Below are 24793 nucleotides of genomic sequence, written 5' to 3'. Positions count from 1 at the left end.
AGCCCCAGTGGTTGGGGGAAGCTCCAGTCAGTGAGTGCCCCTCACTGAGAACCATCAGTTGTATGCAATACTGAGCTTATTACCTCAGGCTGACTAATGAAAAATTAACTACATTCACTGCTCACCACTTGGATGAGGAATATCCACTAACTTTGGGATTGAAAATGAGGTGTGTGGCTGTGATCTGCAGGCTCCCCAAAGTCACTACCACACTGTCCTCTGCAGCGTTGCTCCGCTCTGATTGTAATTTGGCTCTTAGAGGATGATTTTTACACACAGGATGCCCATGAACACCGGAGAACTTAATAAAAGGGGAGGAGGAATGCTGAAACTGAGTCTGAAACCTCTCTGCCCAAGTCCTTCATGTGTACCATATCCTACCACAGCTTTTTGGAGCTGACAGTGCAGCCATAACTGAGTTTGCAGTTTAGTTCAGACAGAAACTCACTTGAATTTACATGAGAGAAGCTCTAGTACTGGGACCCTAAAGTGAGATGCTAAAGAATCCTTTGGTTAAAAATTGCTATGAGGCAATCACCACGCTCTGAAAATGAGAATATGCTTTCAAGATTGAGCCCTGTACCCAGCTACAGTTATGTCTTGAGCACCATTTGTTCTTTTGCAAAGGACGTATTTATTATTCTCTCCCTATGATGTAAACTGTAATTTGAAAAATTTAAACCTCTCCTCTATTAATGCCCATCAGATCTGTAAAACAGGAAGATCAAAATTGTCTTTATATATACTTAACCTTGATGATAGTGTGTTTCATTCATTTTTTAATGCCCACTATACCCAATGTTGCACCAGAAAAGCCATTTAACGCCTTAGAAATAGTTCACTGAGGAAAAGAAACCATTCACATCTCAATTAAACCAATTTGTAAAAGCATAATTTCACTGCCTTTAATACAGTTAATCTCTGCATGTAAGGGGCTGAAATTAGGATGCCCTTTACAATGTTTCATGCTTCTGATACACTGAGGGATATTCAATTTCTGCTTCAAATTTATTTGAAATTCCGTATACTACACATTCTGGCCCTTGTGGAGCTCAAAAGACTTCTAGGTTATATAAATCATACAAGGTTTTCTTTTTTGACAGGTAGGATAGACTGAAAAAAACCCAAAACAACTATCCTCTGGCTTAGCTATGCCTTGCTAGGGTCAAGGTAGCTCTTTGAACACTCCTGGAACACTGAACTTAGTTGTATTATTATAGGCATGATATAATACAGCAGTAGAATTTGTTGCAACTAAGGTGCCATTAATCTCAAATCCGAAGTATTAAAAAAAAGAAATATTTTGACAGTGTAGATGCTGCAGTTGGAAGATGTTTTTTGTTTGTTTGGTTGATTTTTAAATAACAGGGCTTAAGACTGGAGAAATCTAATCACACCACAGGAGGAAGAGATGGGTGTACAGCTTCTCTCCCACGTTCACAGGGCACAGAGTGGAGAAAGAGAGTCTAAAAAAATGTACATGCTTATATGTTCCAGACAGCAATGATTTGCATCCTTTGGATTCTTGCTTAATGCAGTTCGCTCTCTGGAAAATATATCCAGGACAGAGCAAGTTGCTGTTTTCCCTGCTGCAGTATGAATTATAGTGACTATTTCTGAATTAGTTAGTTTAATGGAAGTTCTTATCCTGCAGACATAAAGTACTATACTGCTGTCACACCTCATGCCACCAGTAAAATATATCGGGGACACATCCACGAATGTGCCCCAAATAAAAAAATACCTCATCTTCCGAGAGCACCTAAAACACAACAGCACTGCAGAGAAATTAATTTTGTTTTCCATATGATAGATTGTCTGGTTGGAAGGCTCAACACCACATTGATTTTGTTCTGTCCTGAGAAAGGCTCCCACTGCAGACTGACTCCAGGCTTGCCCCAGAAGATAATGGAAATCGAGTGCAGTGCAGAAGAAGCACAGAGCATTGCACTCTGCTCTTGCATGCTCAGCCAGCCACTGGGAGCTCCAGTGGGAGCCTTAGAGCTGACCCAGGTGTGTGCTCAACCAGTGAGGCATCTCAGGACAGGGGCACTGTCACAAGCTCACCAACTTCAGTGCTACACAGAAATCATTTCACTGGCCTGAGCGAATTATTGGTTTGGCTCACGTTATATAAAGTCCTGTGTAATGAGATACAAACCCACTGGGGGCTGGGAGGAAAGAGAAACAAAGGAATCTGTGCAGATCTCTGCACTGACACACAGCCCTGCCCCTGGGAAAGAAAAGAAGAATGAAGAATTTCTTTTGAATCATTGATGCCATCAGAGATACCAGCATTAGGTTGTTAAGGAAACTATGCAGCTAAAATTCCTTGGGGAAGAGTTTGAGTAAATTGTTCTCTTCTTAACTGACAAGATGTTAATCCTCCATTTCTAACTTACCCTACTAGGTCGGGTGGGTATGAAGCTGCAGGTTACACAGAAAACCTATGTCAAGACAAATCCAAGTTTGTAAAAGAACCTCTAAGTATTGACAATATCTCATCTTTTGTGATCTGACTTTTGGGAATTATTAATAGATAAGGGCTTTCCTGAAGGGGTGAAAGGGACCAGCTGAGACAGATTTGCCATGTCTCATTCTTAGGTCTGTTTTCATGCCCATTTTATTCCTCTAACTTGAATCCCTGGAGCTTGTTGTCTTCAGAAATTCCATTTCCATATCACCCTGTGCCTAATTATGGGAAGCAGGCATTGGCCCATCCTCTGCCAAAAGACATGAAAAGAGCACATCTCTGTTTCTTTCAGTATTTTAAAAACACTTTTCTGAATCACTGCTCATTTGACATTTTCTTTCTCCTTCCATTGTGCCACCTTGCCGTATCTAACTGAGAGGTGTTATACCTTCTGTGATCAAGTAATGACAACTGTGCCACACGTTTTATCAAGATCTGAATTTAATTACAGGATCTAACAAGCCTAAGAAGGGATGAGCCTTTGTATTTCACCGGGATATCCAAGATGAAAAATAAAGGGGGAAAAAAAAATCTGTCTGCAGACTCAGAGAAGCCTTATTATATTGCATTATCTGACAGAGGGACCTGATAAGCTGTCAAATTAAAAAGCTGATTTGGGAAATTTTACTGATACCACTTTTTGAAAAGAGACTTACTGTAGTGCTTTGTTTGGGTATCACCTAGGTTCTTTATTTAAAGACAGCAGCAGGATAGAACAATTTCATAATCTCTCAAAGGGCAGCAGTGCTTTTTTTAAAGCAAAAAAAAAAAAATTCCTTGACTTTGAGTAAGCTGCAACAGAGGCTCACCCAAAGAGAATGGGGAAAATAAATTTCCATTTTTGTTAACATCAATCTTTCACATCGACAATAAAATTACAGAGAATGTGAGACCTGGGTGCGTGCTGACAAATACATTTAATCATAACCAAAGAACAGTCAGAGCTGTGTGAAATGAGAAAAACATGCAAGAAATCAGTTGTGCAGTTACAAGGCAAGGCAGCACACTGGCCTAGTTACATCCATCACTTAACTGCTGGTTTGTGTCTCAGTAGCTTAGATGAATTTTTCATGTATTTTGATTCCTGCTTCCAGAATAGTTTCTTCCATCTTTATTCTGGAGAACTTACTGAATTGAGTTTTAAATAACTCCTTGTTTTATTTTTAGTTCTCCATGCCATTATTGTACACTCTGGTATAATGCCTCATTTTATTAATATTATAACTGGACATCATAATATGAATATAGGCAGATATCAGCCTCCTACAATAGGAAACCCTCACTGAGGATTTTGTCCAGACAAAACCAACAAAAAATAACACAGTTTTATCTTTGCTTTGGCTAAGTTTTGGAGACATCATAGAAAAGTTAATTGTAGGAAGCAATTTTTGATTGAGTGATCAGGAGTTGACTTAAATTAATATGAGGACAACTAAAAATAAGCCTGTAAATCAGATTCTTGATTTAAAAAGAACAAAATTTGATAACGCGAAGGAAGTCAGATTATGCAATCAGTGTAAGGGGCTGGATTCAGCCAGGAATGACACTTGGAAATTCTATAAAGTATTAAAATGATGATTTTTTTTTTTTAGTTTGCACCTGCAAAGTTAAAATATACCAGGAGAGACCTGCTAGACTGAACAGCTACACTATCACAGGCTATATTACAGGAGGTTAAAACCCCAGACTTGCTCAGTAAAGAAAGCAGTGCCTTACAGAATTAGAAAAATAAATACTCAAGAAAAGTTGCCAGAATTTAAGCCCAAAGAATCTCCCAAAGAATGTAAACTAAATTCAAAAGCCAGAGATTCTAAAGTGCTATAAACAAAAAGAGATCAGAGAGTCAAGGAGAATTACTTTATAGGAAAGCTGATGGTGATCCAAGGGAGCAGAACAAATTGACTAACAGGAATGTGTTCAATACAGATCTCCACAGCTCTGAAAAGAGCAAGGTACATATTCTTACTGACCTTGCATGGCCAGAAAGTGAGAAAGGTGATCTATATCCCAGAACTTACAAAGAAGAAGTCAGGAGTTTTTAAATCCAAGTATCCAATGAGATTTGCTATTTCTTGTAGAAGAGAACAGACAATGTAATGGCTTTATATGAGAAGAATTTTAAAACTACCCACTTAAGTATTTAGTCTGACCTTAGCCATAAATGCTGCTTTAGAACAAATTTTAAAAGAAATAATTAAAGACATGAAAACAATTGGAAAATGACAGAAAATGCAAAACTTTACCAAATCATGTTAGGCCAGTTTAACAGCTGTATTAGACAAGCTAACTAATTTTCTAGATGAAGGAAATGAAGTATATTTAATTTTCTGGATTTCAGTAAAGCATTTGATAGGATGTCATGTAGCAAAGCATGGATTAACTCTAGAAAAAATAGAGGAGTGTGAAAAGTGTACGGTAAAAAAATGAATAAAAAAAAGAAAAAACAAAGAATAGCACCTAATAAGGGTTGGTCTGTCTCATGTAGAGACTGATACCCTGCTGCTGTAGCTATTGGCAGGTTCTGAATTCAAGAGCTGCTTGTCTTGCATCACACTCGAGGCTCCCATCTTCCCAGGATGCATCTCCTTCCAGGAACCAGCCCTGGAGTTGTCTCCTCCCACTTCATTCAGTTTCTTCTTTAGCTTCTTGGTGAATCATTCCCACAGATGATAAGCAGTCCTTGCTTGTCACAGTCGGACCTGCCAATGTGTCAGCTGTACCATATTCTGGCCCTTATGTTCCCTGCTAAATTAGCTATATTTGAAAAATAAAAAGCCTCAAGACATAGTAGGTGGGTCAGATGTACCAAAGCTCTCCACGTATTTTGGGGAACCGATGCCATCTAGTTGAATGAGTGGAAGATCTGTGTGTGTTTTAGCCACAGAAGCATGATAAATGCTGAGCTTTACATGGAGTTAACAAGAGGAATATCGTGGTGAATCCCAAATTGCTGTAGGAGCTACTGCAAAAGCCACTCCAGATATGACTGCAAGGAAAATCAATGGCTTTCCCCCAGAAAAACTACCTTGGTGGAACTCCTAAGAAAGCACCCAAGCTGAGTTCTGCGATAAATCATCTTTTGTATTTTCTTCACTGATCTCAGCCATCCACACAATGAAGTCTGTCGATGACATGAAAGTAGACGTGGTGGTAATGCTGAAGAGGCTGCAGGTACCAGTCAAGAGGAACAGAGCCCTTCTGAGTTAGCAGAAGTGACACCAAAACTTAGACTACAAAGGGCAGGTCACACACTTAAGATATAGGACCAGTCACACCACTTCTTGCCTTAAACTGGGATACTCTGGTAGAGAATTCACGAGGAAAGACATCCAACAGGTAGTCAACTACAGAATGACATTGGGCTTTCCAGTTCTGAGGTATGAAAAAGAAAATTAAGGTCTTAAAATGCTGAATTAATATCTGCATTACTGTCTTCATATATCCTTGAGGTCCTAGTGTTCTCACTACTGTCCATTTGCAAACACATGTGCAGTTGAAAACCAAATTGAAAACAAAAACAGCGTCGAAGAAAGGTTACTGTGATGAGCAGAGAAATGAGAAAACTATTCTGAGAAAGACATGTAAGAACAAAGTGGGATGAACTGGAAAGTGCTTGGACTGAAAGCAAAAAGAATTTATTGAGTAGGATGTTTCTTCTAAGTTACCCTCTAAGAGAAACAATTTATGCAAAGGAGCAGACTTGACCCAGTACATTTTAATTTCTGATTTCTTAAGGTCTTCTATCACTAACCTTACTTTTAAATACACATGTGGAAAAAAAAAAAGGAAATGGGAACGGGAAGAAAAGCCATCCAAGCCACTAATCCTTTACAGGAAAAGTGACCCATTGATTTAAATATAGTTCCATTAATATTTTCTTTAGCATTCTAAACATTCTCAGAACTTGTTTTTTTGACTGGTAATGAAAATAATCCATGAGCTGTGTACAGCATTAAACCTTTGTCTTGAGCCACTGCAATCAATTAAAAATATTTTCTATGAAAATTCAAATTATCTTACCCATGTGCATTATCTTTCATAGATCAACTTTACTTTTACTGCTACGATGCATATTCAACAGAGTCAGGTGTTTTTTTAACTCTGAGATAAGAAGAGAAAATGCTTTGTTTGACTAAAGTGTTTAAGCCAATGAAGATTTTGCAAAATCTTCCATTCTAGAAAAAATGCAAATATATTGCACAAAACCAATAATTTCTCAATTTCAAAAATGTAAAAATTTGGGATTATTAAATTCTTTTATTTCAAAATATCTTTTTAGATTTTTCTACCTTTCATTTTTCCATTTTGTTTTTTCATTGTCTGTTAAAGGATGCATATTTTTTTAAAAATTCTTCATTCACTAATCTTTTTTCTTCTGTAGTAATCTTGAATTTGTCTCTCTTACAGCTTGTATGGTTTCTAACTTTTATATAAAAAAATCAATGTCATTCAATATATAACAAGGTTTAAATGATCATACTTCCATTGAAAATCAGTTTATTTACTCTTTTGATTTTCCTTAGGTAGGAATCTCTGACCCTGTTCTCCCTAAGACAGAGTCTGGTCCATCAAAGAACTCGACCTTTACCACCAGGGCTGGGTAAATTCTTCCTGAATATTTTCACATGGAACTTCATCAAAGACTTTTTGCAAATCAAAAACCCCAAGTATGTTAACCCATTCATATTAATATCCCATTATCTCCTATGAAACCAGAGGAGGTTTAACTATAACAGGTACCAGCAGACCTTCCCAGGTGGAAACAGCACAAACAGAACCCCAAGGAGATGTGACTCCATGGACACATGAATGGCCATAAATAACATTGATGAGTTTTGTTTTCCAGATCAGGGAGGGTGAGACTTGGTCACAAAACAGCTACTGACTTGGCTGGAATTTTTCTCATTATCTTCTTACTAATTCCATTGACTAAATATTTTAGACCTACATCTTCCACTTCTAAAGCCTGATTTTATACATGTGGCATAAATTTATACATAAAGTGTTTGCTTGCGCATTCATCTTCTACAGATTCCCAGACGGAGAGCTCCTGAGAAACCCTCACAATTTTCCCATACACTGTTGTCTCCAAGGGAAGTAATGTCTTATGAGATGTCCTCATTTCACTGGCACTGCTGGTTTCCCACAGCAGGAAAATGACATCCTAACCAGGAGACATGGGGCACTCTGTGTTTTACAGGAGCTTAATTGCTTAACTCTTTTCTTTTCTTAATTGCTGAAGTCTTTTCCATTAGACTTCCCTCCTGGGCATAAGGGCTGTTTTTACTTTGTCTTTGGGAACAAGCAGTGAGAGATTCCTCCAGGTTTGCAAGCTTTGCAGCTTATCAGATGATGGCGTTTCCTCATATCCTCAATGTCTTACCATCAGGACTGAGGGATGACAGATCTGATTGTAGGAATCAAAACTCTGGCCACAGCAAAGGAACACACACGAGGGAGAATCAAGATGGATTCTTTTATCCAAAGGAGGAACTCAGTGAGAAAAAATGTGGCAATGTGTTGCTGGACAAATAGCTAGCAGTCAGAAGCTTCTGTTATTTTCCTGTGAAACACCCTGAAAATCCTGTGTCCAAACGGACAGAGAGGGCTGAAAACTTGCTCTCTGGCACAAGGCAAAGCAAACACTGAGTGATCATTTACTTGTTAGATTCCTGCATCACCTTGACCATTATCATTTTGTATGGATGTGGTGATAGCAGGCTGACTGTCCCTTTTATCAGAATATTCAAAGACACATTTGTGAAAGTGCTTGAGATGTCTCCCTACCAACACACTTATGCCTGAAAAACATCTTTGGTCCTCTTCAGAAAGGGCTGTAGGGGCTTGAATTTGGAAGCTGTTTCTAAGCCAATAGTAAGCAAGTTAGGCAAGTACATGGATCACTTGGGAAATGCTAATCCATTCCTGGAGAAACAAATGTACTGACACAAATGTCTCCTGTTAATTTTATAGTCAATCTGAACACAGAAAAACCAAGACAAATGGATGTTATTTACCCTAAATGGGATAGATGGTAATAGCTGACTCCTAGCATTTATCTTAAATTCATGTGTATTCCATGAAAAGGAATTCTTTTCTAGAATACAGGGACCAAGAGAAGCATTTAAATGACATGTTCCTCTTCCCTAGACCTTGGATGTTCTGCAGGAACAGCCTTTATCCCATGGATCCAGAGAGAGTCCCTAAAGACAACACATGTGATCTCAGCTCTTAAATCAAAACCAAACCACAAAAAAAAAAAAAAAAAAAAAAAAAAAAAAAAAAAAAGCCCAAACCAAAACCCAGCAGAGAATTTTTCTATATTATACCAAAGCTGGTGATTGCCATATTGCAGAGGTACTGGCACTTAGCATAATGTCCATTTGCTCTTCTGCCAGCATCCACGGTCCCTCACACAGGTTCTTTGGTGTCTGTGCTCCATCATGATTTATACCTCCTAATCACAGAGATGCATCCGTTCCAGCAGCCTGGCACTGCTTTGGACAAGCTCCTTTCTGCAAGCAACGTGAGTGGCACGCTCACGCTGTCAGATCTTGGTCTGTCACACACATCCCTGACGTGTCCCGACCCACGGGGTACGTGAGGACAGCTGTGACAAAGCTATGCTTTTCTAAGGCTAAGCAGAGATCCAGGGATGACTGGGAGGGCATCATTTTAGATGTTTTTCTACATCAGACAATATCTTCCAAACTGCTGCAGGGTCCCAGGAATGCTGAGCGTTCTCAGCAGACTGAGCAGCTTTGAAACCACAGACCCATTGCCCAATACCCTATAGGTCATTTTCTAGATAGAACATTCTGCATCGGCCTGATTTACGATGGAAGTCACGAAGAGAAAATCCTCACTGGTCACAATGATAGTTGTGCTGTGTGCTCTGAAAGAATCATCACTGAGCAAACTGCCTTTGACCACAGGAAGCATAGAGTTAGTGTCAGAAATTCTTTCACAATTGTGGCTTTAAAATGTCCTCTGCCATGTTTTGATACACTTTTTCTGACTAGTAAAATGGACACACTTCACCACCAAGGAACAAAAATCAGATCATTAAGGAAAGTGTTTTTCATGATAAATAGATATGATTATGAGCACTATTATGATAAAGATTTGTTTTTTTTTTTCCTTCCTCCCTTTCTGATCTTATTTGAAACACATTTTCTTTCAGGTAAGGAAGAAAATGTTGTTTCAAATTAAATAAAATGGTTTGTTCTCAGATTATCTAAGTCCCCTGTAAACACTGGGCAAAATTGACATAAAAAGTCAGAACATTTTATTCAGAAAATACTGAAATTAATATTTTCCTATTCCTAAAACCATTTTCCTTTTTTTTTTTTTTTTTTTCAATTTGACCAAAATTCTTAGTTCAGTTTGACACAAATTTGCAAGTTATTTGCTTTATGCAGCCTTAGGAAACTGACAATTTAGTGTAGAATTATTACCTAACTGAAGTTACAAGAGCAGCCTCTTCATGCTGGAATTGCTATTGTGGAGCAGTCCCATCACAACAGCAGCCAGACCACTGGGAAGGGAAATTAAAACTAGACAGTGAAGCAGACAAGATAAGCCACAAGGAGTAGAAAGGGGCTGCATGGAAATGGGGATAGTCTATTGATCAGGAGCTCTGACTGAACAGTCAGCAGTTTTCTCATTCCTGTTTAATATAATCATAAATTTAGCTTCATCCAGATAAGTTAATGTGAATTCACTATCTGAAAAAGAGGTCAAGATGAAACACTAAAGTTCTTTGGGAATGTGCAGAGGGATGGTGATAATTCAGCAAAGAGACATAACACTGAATTTAGTTAAGACAGATGGAATAAATAAATCGAGTGATGATATGGGCGTCTTAATCAGCTATCAAAAAACTACAGTGTGCCACACAATCACAGGGCTATGCACCAGCCACAAACACAAGAAATGGGGAAAACAAAATCAACTTCTAATAAAGGGCAGAAATTGAAATGTACATCCTCACAGCCCTAGCACTTTATTCAGAAAAGTGACAAGAAAGAAACTTCAGAGTGAAAGAATTACTTTGATGGTAGTCTGGAAGAACATACATATGTAAATCCAAACCTCTGTTTCTGAAAATCATCCAGCCATTTCAGGATACTGAAATCTTCACGTTTGTCTAGGACTAAAACACATTTTTCCTAACTAATTTAAAAAAAAAAAACAGCCATCCACCTTAACTAGGATAATCATCCTCTACCACTGACCCCTGCCTCTTTTCCTTTCACAGCTCTCTCATTTCACACCCACTCAGATATAAATTGAAGGTGCATTGGCCCAGACCAAACTCAAATCTCCTGGGATCAAGAATGATGTCACAGGAGAGACAGACTACATTCTATTCATCTTCCAGGGTCACTCTTCTGAATTTTATGCAGCTCTTGGGTAAAACACACAAAGCCACCATGGTAGCTTTGTGAAATATTGCCATGTGATTTTTTTTTTGCAATACCAGCTGTTATTGGGCCTTGGGTATCCTTACCCACAGCAGCTACATGGGGCTGGATGAAGGACACACAGGCAATGAAACTAGAAAATCCTGAGTCTCTGACCAGAAAATTCTCTCAGAAAATATTCACCCAGCATTCTAAGGCACCAATCACAAAAAAGCAAGGCCTTGTAATCAGGCATTCCTACCTGAAGAGTAATTCTGAGAAAAATCTTTACTCATAAAGAAAGACCTGATCAACTGATTATTCAATTTTATCTTTGAAAAAAAAATAATCCAGCATATGTAAATATAACAACTTTACTAATTAGGCTGCCTAATCTTGGTTTTATTATTAACTAAAAAAAACACAAAACAAGACTGGCAAATCTGATGGAGCAGCATAGAGGAAAAAAAAGAGAAAGGTGTGGCTTGATGGTCGTTTTCTGGGAAGGGAGAAGAGATGGAATGTGAAAAGGGGGAGAATAGCAGCCAAAAGCAATGCTATGGCATAGAGGAGTCATAAAATATTACTATGGGAAAGTCAAAGAAAGTTACAGGCCAACAGCAGTCTTAGAAGATCCAGCAATAAACCAAGCCAAGGGATTGTGTACTGCAGCTAATGAAGCAACCAAGAAAGCCTTGAAATGCAGCCTGCACACAGAGTGCCCATGGAAGCTCAAGAAGATCTAATTTTTGTCTTCTTTTTGCAAAGAAAACATCCAACCTTCTTCCACTCCATCAATCCCATCCCAAGGAAATCACTCTATTTTCTAAACTGATCTTTGTTCAGTACAAACAAGCTCTACGTGCCACTGGCTTCAGAACTCAAGCCTTCTTTTTGCGTTTGAGCCTGCCCAGGAGGCTCCCTGTTCATTCACACAGACCTCCTGGCATGTTTGCCTGACTTCCTCTTTGTTGGGATGCATCACTCCTGAGCTTGGAGGCGGTGAATTCATGCTCATCATTTAGGTAAAAACCAAAAGAAACAAAAAAACCACCTCAAGCCTATTTTTCCCTTTGTGCTGAGTAGGTCTTGAACACAAATGATAACAAGTCCTCCCCTGCTTACACCTTATTTCATCAACCATTTCCCAAACCCTTCAAAATTAGAAAGCTAGGGGGCCACAGGGGAAACAGGAATATCTGAAAGATCACTGAAGGTATTTCATTCAGTATCCCCCTTTCCCTCAAGAGTTTATCACCTCTCATAGATGTGTCTAACTTAGAAACCGTTAATGGCTCTAATTGCCAGAGCTGTCATTCATTCATAGCACATTAGCACACAGGTTGGTTTTTTAACAACTTCTGCTATATATAGTTTCTTTCCCAATACATACTTTCATTATTTCATATATTCTGAATTATCTCCAAGAAATTACTTGAAGGGTTATATTTCACACGTGGATTAAAAAAAAAAAAAATTTTAAATAGCTGGACTACAACTGAAATGACAACAACAATAACAAAAATCCCCATCCTAAATACTAATAATTAGTCCAGGGAATGGCTTATGCATTCCTTACTAGTGAAACACACCTTGCTGCTGCAATCTACCCCAAAAAATGAAGAATTTTCTACTTTTAAACCGATAAATCAGAACTGTCATTGCGCAATCGGCATTCTGGTTTGCATATTTGCAGCAAAAAAAGATTTGCTGCCTTTTGCTTAATATAAACACACAGAGCAACTGTTAGGAGATAACATGCAGATGCATAAGCTACCATTAATGGCTCTTTTAGTTAAAGGATTGTGCGTCTGAAAAACCTGTTGCCTTTAAAAATGAATAAAATTCGCAGCATAGTAATCCTCAGCGCATAGCATTTGCATAAAATTAAATATGGGCCTGCTCAAGACGGCTCTGCCATCATGCTAGTGGTCCTCTTCAAGTAACCAGCAACATCTGCACAAATAACATCCTGTAGTTTGCATTTGGAGTTAAGGCACCTCAGTTTGGGTGGTTGGCTGTACAATTGATGACTGTGGCGCCATTTGGTTTGTGTCTGCTGGGAGACTTCTGCTGAATTCATAAGCTTCAGATTGCTGTAATCTTGTAGCCAAAGAGCACAGACAACCTCTTCCTCAGTAAATGTTTCACCCCATCACTTGGGGATACACTTGTGAGTCACTTTAAAGTGCGTAGCTTTTGTCAAAGCCTTTTTTTTTTTTTTTCCCCGCTAAACGAAAAGTGCAATAAAAACAAATGATAGCAAGAAACAAAACTACTACTTCATGCCTTGATACCTGCATTTTTCCACTTGCTGTAACAACTTGAATTTGGGCTTTTAAACTCACTCAGGAAATAAACTGTATCGCTCAGGATTCTTTTAACTACTTCTGTAGCTACTAAAACACTTCAAAGGAGCTGATATTGCATTAGGAGGGGAGCAAAACGAGGCCAACTCCAGGCACCCCACCACCCTCTTAGTGCCAGGTGTCTGTGTGAGGCCTTACCTGCTGGGTAACGCTCGATGACGGGCCAGTTGTCCACCTGCAGGGTGGCATTGCCACCACTCCTCGTGAAGCGAACCACGTGGTACTTCCCATCGTTAATGATGGCGTTCATCTCCTCGATGGCGATGTCGTCCGTCCCAACGTTAAATTTAACTCCAATTTTTCCCTGGTGCTGCAGAGTCGGGCAAAAAAAAAAAAAAAAAAAAAAAAAAAAAAAAAAAAAAAGAGGAAGAAGAAAAAAAGAACTAATTAGGAGTTGTTTTAGAAGGAATTGAGACAGTGTGTCATAAAGATTTCTAACAGCATCTTCCCTCCTCAGATGTAACTTCTGAAGGTTCGCGTGTGGCAGTGACAAACCTCCTGACAGCTCAGGAAGCCCGGGACATGTTTTTGAGGGATAATTGATATTCCAAATGAGTTACTTCACCAAATTGAGCTCTCTCCTTTTACAAGGGATTCAGATCAAGATGAGGACAGGGGAAGATGGAGGAAAGCTCAAGGTTTCTGTCTTTGTCCTCTCCCTCACCTCCCTGAAGATTAAACAAAAATTTTCCTTTTAGACTTTCAAAACAGAAAGTCTTACAGTCACTTGGAAGAGATACAGGAATTTTTTGGCCATAAAAGCCAAGTTCCAGCCCTGCTTTTCCTTTTTTTCAAACCTCATTCATACCTAGAGCCTTCAAAAATGATAACAAAGAAGGAGATTATTTTTTTCCCCTTGGAGGGATTTTTGGCATCACGTTGTAGTGATTCCAAATCATTAAGCCAAGATCACGCTAATTGAGTAGAAAAAGGCATTTGCTGACACAGGCATGTGGTATTGTTCTCACTAAGGCCAGAGACTCTTTTTCTTTTTTTTTTTTTTTGCTGGGATTTGCCTATAAACTTCTGTGTTTGAGTGCTCTTAGGGCTAAGGGGACGTCCCATGCACACCAATACCTGGGAGCAAGGCAGTGGATTTTCCAAATGATCAGCGTGTTTTCATTTTTATTGACTTTTAGTTATTAAAATGTTCACTCTAATGGGACACTTGCATTTTAATAAAGTCTTATAATGTCTATTAAAGTTAAGGGCTTTGAATTTTTTTTTTCTCCTATAAAATCAATTCTACTCTTCAATAAAGGTATTTATTACACTGAGGAGAAAAAAAAGAAAAGCACTGCACAGAATGAGATTAGGGACTTATTAATAATAATTGGTAATTCTACATGAAATTTCATGTTTCTGGAACTTGTAGATCCTTCTTTAAAGTTAAATAAGTTCACAAAGTTTTTCCATGACCAGATGAAACACAATGAAATATTTTACTTTGTACATCTTGGTAATTCAAATCGTCCAGAACCAGTTTCCCCTCTCTAGCAGAGCTCTTGTATCTGCTCTCTCTTTGTTTTACTACCCTAGCACTGCTTCCTGCAGTAAGTGTATTCTGCAGCTCCTTGTCTCTGGAAGTCCCCCGAGCAAAGAACTCGAGAGTTTGTCCACTTTATTTTATTCTCTTTTTGAACATCTGACTTGGTTTTCCAGCACTGCTTGCATTCTGCAGTTACACAGCTGAGCAGCTGCTGAACACCGCTGCAGTTCCTCAACATTCTGGGCTGATGCTCTCAGCTCCTCAGCTATGACTCCTTCTGAAACAACTAAAGGACCATGCCCTCGTGAGATTTGCAGAATGACTCTGAAAAAAATATTTTTTGTTGGCTCAGTTGATTGACAATGTTCTAAACAATGTTTTAACATTCCTCTTTTCTTTCCTTGTGGATTTTTAAAATATTTCTCCATTTGCTGGTCCTACTTTTCCGTGTCCATAGAGTGCCAATAAGGGATCCACCTTATCCAATTCATGCTCATCTTTTGCCTCTGCTGTGAGTTGCATAGCAATTTCCCAGCTATCTTGGAAAGGTAACTGTATCTCTTCTTAATTTCAGCTGCTTCAACTAGACTCAGAATACATTTCACCCATTTTTTTTTCCCATGGATGCAGTAGCTTATTTGCTTCACCTGTTTCATTCACATGCTTACTCTCTTTACAGAGAAAGATATACAAAGAAATGTAACATTGTCCTGCTTTAAAGCAGTCTCCTCTTTTACTAATTTTTGAAATGTAGAAAACCAGCACGTAATGATAATGGTGTATGCAACTTTTCATAGCACTTTCAAGAAATCAAAGGCTCTGAGGATTAAACAAAGCCAATTCATTTTACCATGATTCATAATTACACTATTCATAACTTACACTTTATATACCAGTTTTCTTATTTGCTATATATATATATATATGCATATACATATATTACTTTAGATATTTTAAAAAATAACAAAGGAAACAAAACAGCTTTAAAGTGAATAGAAATGGTGGGGGTAAAAAGAAGTGGCATACATGTCACATGTATCAGCAGTTTTTCCAAAGTTAGAGCACGTGGGGCTGCAGCCAAGTTACCATTTACAAATGCCCAGGTATTGGCAAGTGAAATGAATACTTTGCAGACTTGAAAGCAGACTTTCAGCCTTCCTTTATAGATATATACCTTCTAGTGAAAATACCCCATGTTTTCCTGACTTCCCTCCTTTGGAACAGAAATGCTGTGCACAGACACCAAGCATGCAGATGCAAGAGCAAATATCACCCTAAAAGCTGGTAACATATTACAGTGATTCTTTTGTCTTTATTTGTAACGTATTTGTGTATCTGAAACCACAAAAAAAAATCCATTTTTAAAGGTTACATTTAATTTTTGACACACTTCTCCAGCACCGGTGGCCATCTCAGTAACACCTCCATAAAACAAGGAAGCAAATTTGTGTTTCAAGTTGAAGACTTCCTGATTATTATATCCATATTTAAGTTTGACTTCTGGACATCACATCAAACATTATATGAATTACAACCCCATTGTGCACAGCCCTTTAGAACCACAAAACAAAACATGATGCTGCAATAAGAAACTTTCTAGGTAGATAGGGGGTTTCCTAAGCTGTTGCATTATCATGCAGGAATTTGACTGACTGCACGCTTCCCCCACTTCAAGGTAACATTATTTTTCATTTGTCTTTGTCACATTATTTTTCATCTGTCTTAGGTTAAGACCATGTGCACGCAGAATTATTGTGGATCAGCTGACATACAGTAACCTGTTGAGATAATTTGATCTCAGCCCTCAGCCTTCTTATGCTTAGTGGGCCTGTAACCTTTTAGAAAGAGCTGGTTTTTATATTTCCTCTTTTTTTTTTTTTTTGAAGCAATATAGTAGTGCAGAAAGGAAAGATACTGATGAAACTGAAGCCTGTTAAATTACTATTTTCACTTTGCCAGCCTCAGTTGCATAGTAAAGTGGCAGAAATTTTCCTTTATCTCTCGTTCTTTCAAAATAATCTTAGAAGTCATCCTTCCTGTCAGCCTCAGACAAATGCTGAGTGAGAGGTTCCCTCTTCAGCACCCTGCTGATGGGCCCTATAGAAATGTCTGTGCATCACTAAATACTGCAATAAGTCAGCACTCCTGCTGAATGGTGCTATCCCTGCCAATGACCCAAAAGCAAGCATTTTTTTTGCCCACAAGCAAAGGATGATCATTTCAGAGGTCCCCTGGTAAAAACCAGCTCTGTACACACAGCCCATAGAAGCCCACTGCGCTGTTTTTGGTTCTCAGCCTGTGTTTTCTTTTTCTCAGTCTCACCCAGTTGTGAGGGAACATAATAATGGAACCAATTCCTTTTCCCACTGTGCCCTTGTCTATTCCATACTGCTAAGGGCACAATAACAGAGCAGAGTCGTGCAGGAGGTGTGAGAGTTTCCAAGAAAGGCCAAAAGAGAGGAGGGATGCATTACAAGAAGCAGCTTAAACATCGTGTCCACAGAAATGATTTTGAACCTCAGACCCGAAGGTAGCAGGAATAAAGCTAAATCCACCACACCACCACTGCTCCCTGGGGCCAATGCAGCACAGGGATTCATCTACAGACACCCCGTGACACTCTGAGCCCCAGCCAGCAACTCTCCAGAAGCACCAAACTTTTGGTTTGGAGGTGCTTTGGCCACGTAGCTGTCCTGTTTCTGAGGCCAGGATAAATATGCTAATGGCTTCACAGCAGTTGGATAAAACCCTGAGACAGCTCTGATTCTATGCTCCTAATGTGCTCTGAAACGTTGGGAGCTTTGATTGCTCCAGCAGTGTTGGATGTGTATGTGTGCACGTGTACATAGCAATCACTTCAAAATGTTTTGTCTTCAAAAGCTTTGGCAGCGACTGCTGTAATCTAGCGACTCCAGTGGAGTATTTTCAAGCCTGTTTTATGAATTGTGTACTCTAAATACTTAACAGACTTCTGATGAGGCACCAGGAATGCTGATGAACCCGAGAACCAAGCAAGAAAGGTGGAATGCAAATCAAGCCAGCAGCTGACGTTGCAATTTGTTCCCTGCTGGACTCCAGTTCAGTGCTACCAATCTGCCAAAATGCAGTAAAACCAATGCTACTATTTTATATAAATAAATAAACAAACAAATAAATAAATATATACACGTATAAATATATTTATATAATTGATATTTCCTATAACATCAGCAACGCTTTGCTGCTCTCTGTAGCAATAACTCTGGAATTAGTCAAACATGAGTGATGCAAATTTGGCACAACAGTAGTTTTACAACAGACTGCAGAAAAACTAAGCTCGTAATACCTACAACCTTTAACCACTTCCAAGGAAAAACAATAACACTGGGACTCCCACAGGTGGACAAACTGAAAAGAAAAAATTCAAGCGTGCCAGCTTGCATTTTATATCAGCCCCTGAGGCATCACTGTCTGGTGAATGCAGTAACAAAGTCTTAGAACTAACTGAAACTTTACTTTGATTTTATTGAAGTGTAAGTTTCTTGAGTTTTATTAAGACTGATTACATTTTCACTCAAATGTAATCAGAGCTTAATATTCTATATGATAGAAAGCTGTGCAAAATAATTAAAATACTATCTGGGTTTCTCAATCCTTTAAGGAGATGCATATTTTAAAATAGTACTGCTTGCTTCAGAAGGTGAGGGATATACAGCAGACAGAAGATACACTTGAACTCCAAGATTAATGAAGTAACTATATATATTTTAGTCTAATAATCCATCATTATTTCTTGTTACCATCTGGTATCTTCCAGAGAAAATGCTTCCTGGAAAAGGCACAGAAGATACAAATCATCTAGGAAGAGTTCTTTGAATGAAGGCATCTCTTAGACTGAATATAAAAGTTTTCTGAATATTGAGTTTTGAATTAATTCTCTTGGGTTTTACATCATTAACTTAATGCTATTTTCATTGCTTTTCTCTATGAGAAGTGACAAATATCCAACCTATTTTTTCCAGCATTAACCCCTTAGTCAATTGCAAGTCAAGACACCACTGAAACAGGCATTCTCCTGTCATACCTCATCTTGAGTACTTACAGCCAGGTTTTGTGCCCTTTCACAAATTCAGAAAGGCATTTCAGAAAGGCTTTCAGCATATCAGTGCTTAACATACTGCAGAAAATCCAGGAGGGGCACGAAACCTCTATCAGAGTGCTGGTAAACAAAGTTACTAGTCAGAGATTGGCACTTCAAGCAAGGAAGAAAAGATTTCTGATAGGATGCACCCAGCTGGTACTTAGTCTTTTGGCATCTCACAAGTGGGAAACTATTTGTTTTTTCTTTCTTTTCCTAAAAGTTGGTAATGTGTAGCTAGCGTGGAAAAGAAAAGAAAACAAACAAACCAAACTTCCCCTTTTTCTGGTTTCCTGGTGAGGACACTATTCCCAGTGTTCTTTCTTGCAAGTTCTCACCATTTATTTGCAGCATTTATTTTCCCAATATTTGTTTATTTCTCAAATTCACATCTTTGTAGACCTTAGGTTATAAGTGAAAAAAAAACAAACGACAACAACAAAAAAAGCAAACAAACAAGAAATCCAAACAAACAAACAAAAAAAAAAACAATGCTTTTCATTTTAATCCAAGATACCAGTCCTGATAATTGTACAGAAAAGCTTAAAACACAAAGCCTTGCAAGATACTCTTGGCAGACCAAGAGGAAGAACTGGAAATCATGTTAAATCATCACTGGGTTTGGGTGGTGGCTGGAATCCAAACGTGGCCCTTGGATTCCTGCGAGAAGAGCGGTCAGATCTACGCTACCCACTTGCACACATCTGGTGGAAGTGCAATCCTGGCACCAAAATGCTGCCTAGCACTGTGCTATGCCACTGGTCAGATTATTCACAGGGGGAAAATGTCTGCAGAGCCAGAAATATTGCCAGTGTTTCCTGCAGCACCCGTGCATGCTCGCCTAAGCACAAGCACACCTTTTTCATCCAAGCCAAGATCCTTCCAGAGAAAGTACAAAGCACTTGAGCAACAGATCAATAATCATAAATATACAGCAACAATTTTTTTTTTTTTTTGCTCCTCTAGTTTCAGGATACTCAATTAATTGTCCCATGAATTTTGTAAAAGAGACATGGAGGGAAAATTTGCATCATATTTCACTCTACTGTTTTACTCAGAATTTCTGTAAGACCCTTTAATAAACCTTTACATGACCCCAATTTCACACCATTAAGTTATCTAGGCTTTCTAAATCGATACAGAAGTAATAAAAATTCATTGTTCACCAGATGTCCCTGGCTGACATACAAGAAATAGCACTGTCACTGTAACAACATTATGTATGCAAATATATACAGATGCTACCAGAGCTACTGCTCTCTTAAGCTTTGGTCAATAAAAATTAAGCCTCTTCTAGCCTTAAACCAATGACCCTTGAAACATGTAAATGAAGTATGGGCTCAGCATCCCACTAATTTACACCTGAGGTGCACCTAGAAAAAGAGCCACCTCAGTGGCTCACTGGATGGAAGGAACAACACGTGGCATAAAAATTTTTTTATGTCCCCAAGTGCCATCTGTGTGACCCACAGAACGAAATTTCTGGAAAGAAGATATCGTGGGAGCAATCATTCACTGACCCAGCATTTCAGGGCAGGAAGCAACTACCCTTTACTACTGTGAACAAAAAATGACTCGTGCTTTATCACTTAATCACTTTTCTGCTTTAAAATCATTGTCCTCACAGTCTGCTTTAAAGTATTACAGCAATTCAATTTATACATAAAGCTCAGCAAGCAGAAAATATAGAAATATTTCTAAATCTACAGTTCTGACTCTTCAACTCTTAGTCTGCAGTCTTCCTGTTTAGTTTTAAATATTGCAATTCTCACTGCTATGTATTACAGGTGTATTATTTCAGGTTACCCTGATGATGAGACAATACAATTACCTGAACAACCAACCCTTGAAATGCAGTAGTTATGAAAGACATATGGTGTAGAGCCCACAGCAGCAATATACTGCATCTTATTATCCACTCAGCATTATTACTGCAGTGCACAAAATTAAGTTTTTCTGAGAAAACATGCAGTAAAGAACAATTTAAGTAGCCAGCCCTTTGTGTGGTATTTTTTTTTCAAAATAGAATGTTTCACAGAAATACCTTGACCTTGCCAGTGTCTCACCCAGGGGTTTTAGTCATGCTGAGATGCTATGGATGGTTTAAGAGATGCTGTTCAGAGCATAATTTAAGAAAATAAAGTCTTGACTATTGGCCAAGGTAGCTCACAGGGCTTGGCTTTGCTCTGTACACTTATTTTCCATGTGGGCAGACACACTGAGTACCTTAAATACAGGATGTCCAGCCTGAGGAATTCCATGCTCATTGGAAGCTCCAGCTACTCACAAATTGCTTCCAAATGGGTACAGTGAGATTTGAAAATCAGGCTTGCTTTCCAGTTTGTCATAGTGGTTTTATACAGAGGTTATTAAAACAGTGTTCCTGGAACTTGATACAGGCCAACAAAGGTGCAAAACAAACAAGTAGCACCTTGGTGTCAGTACAACCTAATCCACACTGGAAGTTGTCCTGGCTTAAGGGCATTGATTTCTGTGTTTAGCAAGGTTTCAGAGAATTCTTCTGATAATTTGTGTCTGAAACAAATTCGAAGTCAGAGTGAGTAGGACATTTAACTGGGACCAGAAGTGAAGAATCAGCAAATTCTCAAGCAGGCTTTCATGCTAAATGATTAATAGCCATATGATCAACACACATGCTCATGAAAACAGCAGTAATTATTTTTGAGAATCTGGGACAAAGGGCTTTTCATACTAAAAGCCTGTAAGGAATTATTAAAAACCAATAATGGCACTGGACAACCAACTCCTATTGAGCTTTAATGAAAAATGAACACCTGTCATTCACCTTTGATAAGCTCCCCTTTAATATTAACCAGGGTCTTGAATATTTCCAGATTCCTACCACAAACACTGGGGAAAAGCCCTTTTTAAAGACTTTTTAAATGCACACTTTGTATTCCTTCATTGTTCCGATTGCCTGCATGCAAATGCATTTCCAGAATTGTTTCCTAAATATTGCTCTCTTTCTTTGGGGTCACCAGTTGGAACTAACATGTTCCTAATTCATCTTGGCTGCCAAGATGGATTTATTTACATGAAAGAAAACTGAAAGGAAAAGGAAAAAATCCAGTCCATGTAGTGATTTAAAAGCTAGGCATCATAATAGTGGACTTAGATGAGTGTTTTTTGCCTCCTATCTGTAAAATGAAGAAAGCATGATATTCTCACTTCAGAAAATTGCTTATCTGGAGCAATTTATAACTGAAAAGTCAATCAGCAAAAGTAAAACAAACAAAAGAAAACACACACACACAAAAATCGACTACTGGTCTGTGAGACAAATGCAGAGCTGAAATGAAAAGTCCTCACACAAGGATATGTAACCTGTGCTGTTCCCAGCCAGCAGAGATACAACATGCCACAGGTAGGACTTGGGCTCCCTGGAAGAAAGGCAAGTCCTGGCTGTAGTCCCAATTTCTGTGCATCCTATAATTTCTGCTGCCAACTTTCTTCCTTTTATCCTCAAGAGTAGATCCATTCAAGCTTTAATGCCATGTATATTTTCCTCCATGGTAGTAGTTTCCTTTATCTTACCTTTCTTCATCCTGAAGATCTTTCAGAATCAAAACCAGCTTGACAATTTACTGGTGTGCTGCACTACGCAGTGCAGAGTGGCCTATTATCAATGCTACAACAGAGGATCTGGCTCCTTTTGATCACTTAATGCTACAGAGCATGTAAAAATCCTTACACCGAATGCATGTTGCACATGGAGTGATCAAACAGTGTTTGTTGACTGGACTGTGAAATCCCTCAGGTAGCTGGAAAGGGAAAGCAAAATCTCATAGCTACCTCTACGTTCTCTGCTCTTGCTGCTAACAAACCCCAAGGTCTGAGAGACATTGTTTTGGCATGTTAAAAAAAAAAAAAAAAACCTACAAAACACCACCCTGTGGAAGAGAAGTGCTACAAATGAAAGGGTTCTGTACAAGTAATCATTTGCGTTTGTGAACAGCCTCTACAAGGGAGAAATCTCTTGGGGGAAGCATAGCAAAGTACCATGAGCACCTTTGACAATATGCTCTTCAATAATCAGGAAGTTCCTTAATTGTATTTAAGAAGAAATCTGCCAGAAAACTGGAAAAGCTGACCTCAAGAAAATCAGAAAAAAGAGCAAAACTGAGTTTGACCAACTCCAAAGGGAGCTTTGCCTATAACAGACCTCTGTACAGTCAGGCTCCGAGTGCCACTCTGAAGCAAGAAACTTTCATGAATGTTGTTGTCTTTACTGCAATGGTCAGTGTCAGGCTTGAATGATGTCCAAATATATTCGTGCTCGTGGGCACAATGTTATTTTAAAAAGTCCTTAACAATATCTAAGTATTTGCTTATGTAAAACAATAGCCATTAACAGCCAACATTGCAAAATGCATCATTATCTTCAAACAGCACACGGGGAGGGATCAACATCATCCTTTTAGTTACTAACTCTTCACTTACAACAGGCTTTTATTACTGCTGGAAAGCATAATTTTGGAAATGGGGCACGTTGGGCAACCAGAAATCAATGGTTTAGGGCAGCATTCTAACCTCACTGGCAGTGTCCTCCTGATTTCTGCCCTTACTGCAGCTACTTTCTTCATTTTATTGCTTTTTATTATACTTGATATTTAGCTCAGAAAGTTAAAAGTCAGAAGGAACTCCACAGAAGTCATGGCTGCTTTAGAAATAGTAACATCCTAAAAGCAGAGCATCTCTCATTAGAGTTACTTGTCACTTTTTCCAGAGCTTCTGCCTCATACTGCTATTCTCACACATTTCACTGTGAAAGAGATGTGATGGTAAAATATTTGAAAGACAGCTGATGCAAATTATGTGCTTTCCATTTTTTGTTTCTTTTTAAATTTTGCCTTTACTAAGATCAAGGTTTTGCTAGAAAGAGCTTAGTAGAAACCAGACATACAACTATTTTCCTTTTCATATTTCCACAACTTTAATGATAGTGAGGGACTATTTGTAAAAGAAAAAAAAATTATGAATAATTTCACTGATATTTGGTCAGATAAGTTTTTGCAACTACATTAGGATGGCAGAGAAAAGAATGGGCATCTCTGAAAGGGAAAAAAAAAAATCAAAAAACCTACTGAGACCCATTGGAAATGTGACTTCCTAAAAGCATAGCAGGGGAAAAATGTTTGCATCTTAAATAGCTTTATGGGAAGCTTATGTTTGAAATATTTTGTGATCTGCACTAGATAACCCAATGTCTTGCTGACTTTGCCAGTGTCACAGAGGTGAGGTTTCCACATGGGTGAGCAAACCAGTCGAGCAATTTATTCAAACACATTAGACTCAAATTGGCTTTAGCAGAGCACCAGGCAAGGCAGGTGTGTGTGCATGGCTGTGCACACATACTGCCTTTCTGACATTCTTCTGTGCTAAACGAGATAACTTAAAGGCTATAAGAAGAAAACCCTATTTCTTTTCCTTCTCTTATTTTTTTCCAAATTGTCTGTTACCCACCAACAGCCTCATTAAGCAGTAACACCATTAGAGGACATCAGGCACACATTTTTTCACCTGTAGTAAACTTCTAGGTTTTTGCCACTTCTGCTTTGCCAGTGCAATTGCTAACAGGTTTATTGACTCTGCCACTGCAAAGGTCATTTGTGAATGACAGATCTGCCCAGTAAACATTCTCCCATTTCCTCTCTCAGCCCAGGCAGAGCAGTGTGCAAGTGCTATGCCCACCCTGCTGTGAGGAAACTCCACAAACTCCACCTTGCAGAACTCACCACAAGCAAGGAATCCACCAGAGCTGCTCCATCACCAAGCTCTGCTTCTTATATTACAGCAGGACTTTAAGCAATTCTAATAATGATTATTTTCTGTGCTGCATCCCACACTCAAACACTAAACTTGAAGCAGAAAGGTAAGTGCTGACAATCCACCTTCTCCTGTTCTCACCAATATAAACCC

The 24793-nt window shown here is 38.7% G+C and overlaps 1 protein-coding gene across 22 annotated transcripts in view; it reads right to left on the bottom strand.

Annotated features, from left to right (window-relative positions):
- NRXN1 (neurexin 1) overlaps positions 1 to 24793 on the bottom strand; it is a 673696-nt gene that overhangs the window by 108423 nt on the left and 540480 nt on the right. For all 22 annotated transcript variants that reach the window (XM_053937300.1, XM_053937286.1, XM_053937282.1 and 19 more), the window contains one exon: positions 13386 to 13557. In XM_053937300.1, the coding sequence (XP_053793275.1) occupies positions 13386 to 13557 (172 nt within the window). The remainder of the gene's footprint in view (positions 1 to 13385; positions 13558 to 24793) is intronic.

The sequence above is a fragment of the Vidua chalybeata genome, chromosome 3 (genome assembly GCF_026979565.1).
Source record: "Vidua chalybeata isolate OUT-0048 chromosome 3, bVidCha1 merged haplotype, whole genome shotgun sequence".
NCBI classification, from domain to species: Eukaryota; Metazoa; Chordata; class Aves; order Passeriformes; family Viduidae; genus Vidua; species Vidua chalybeata.
The sequence above is the reverse complement of the archived record's forward strand: the minus strand, read 5'-3'. Positions and strand labels throughout refer to the sequence as shown.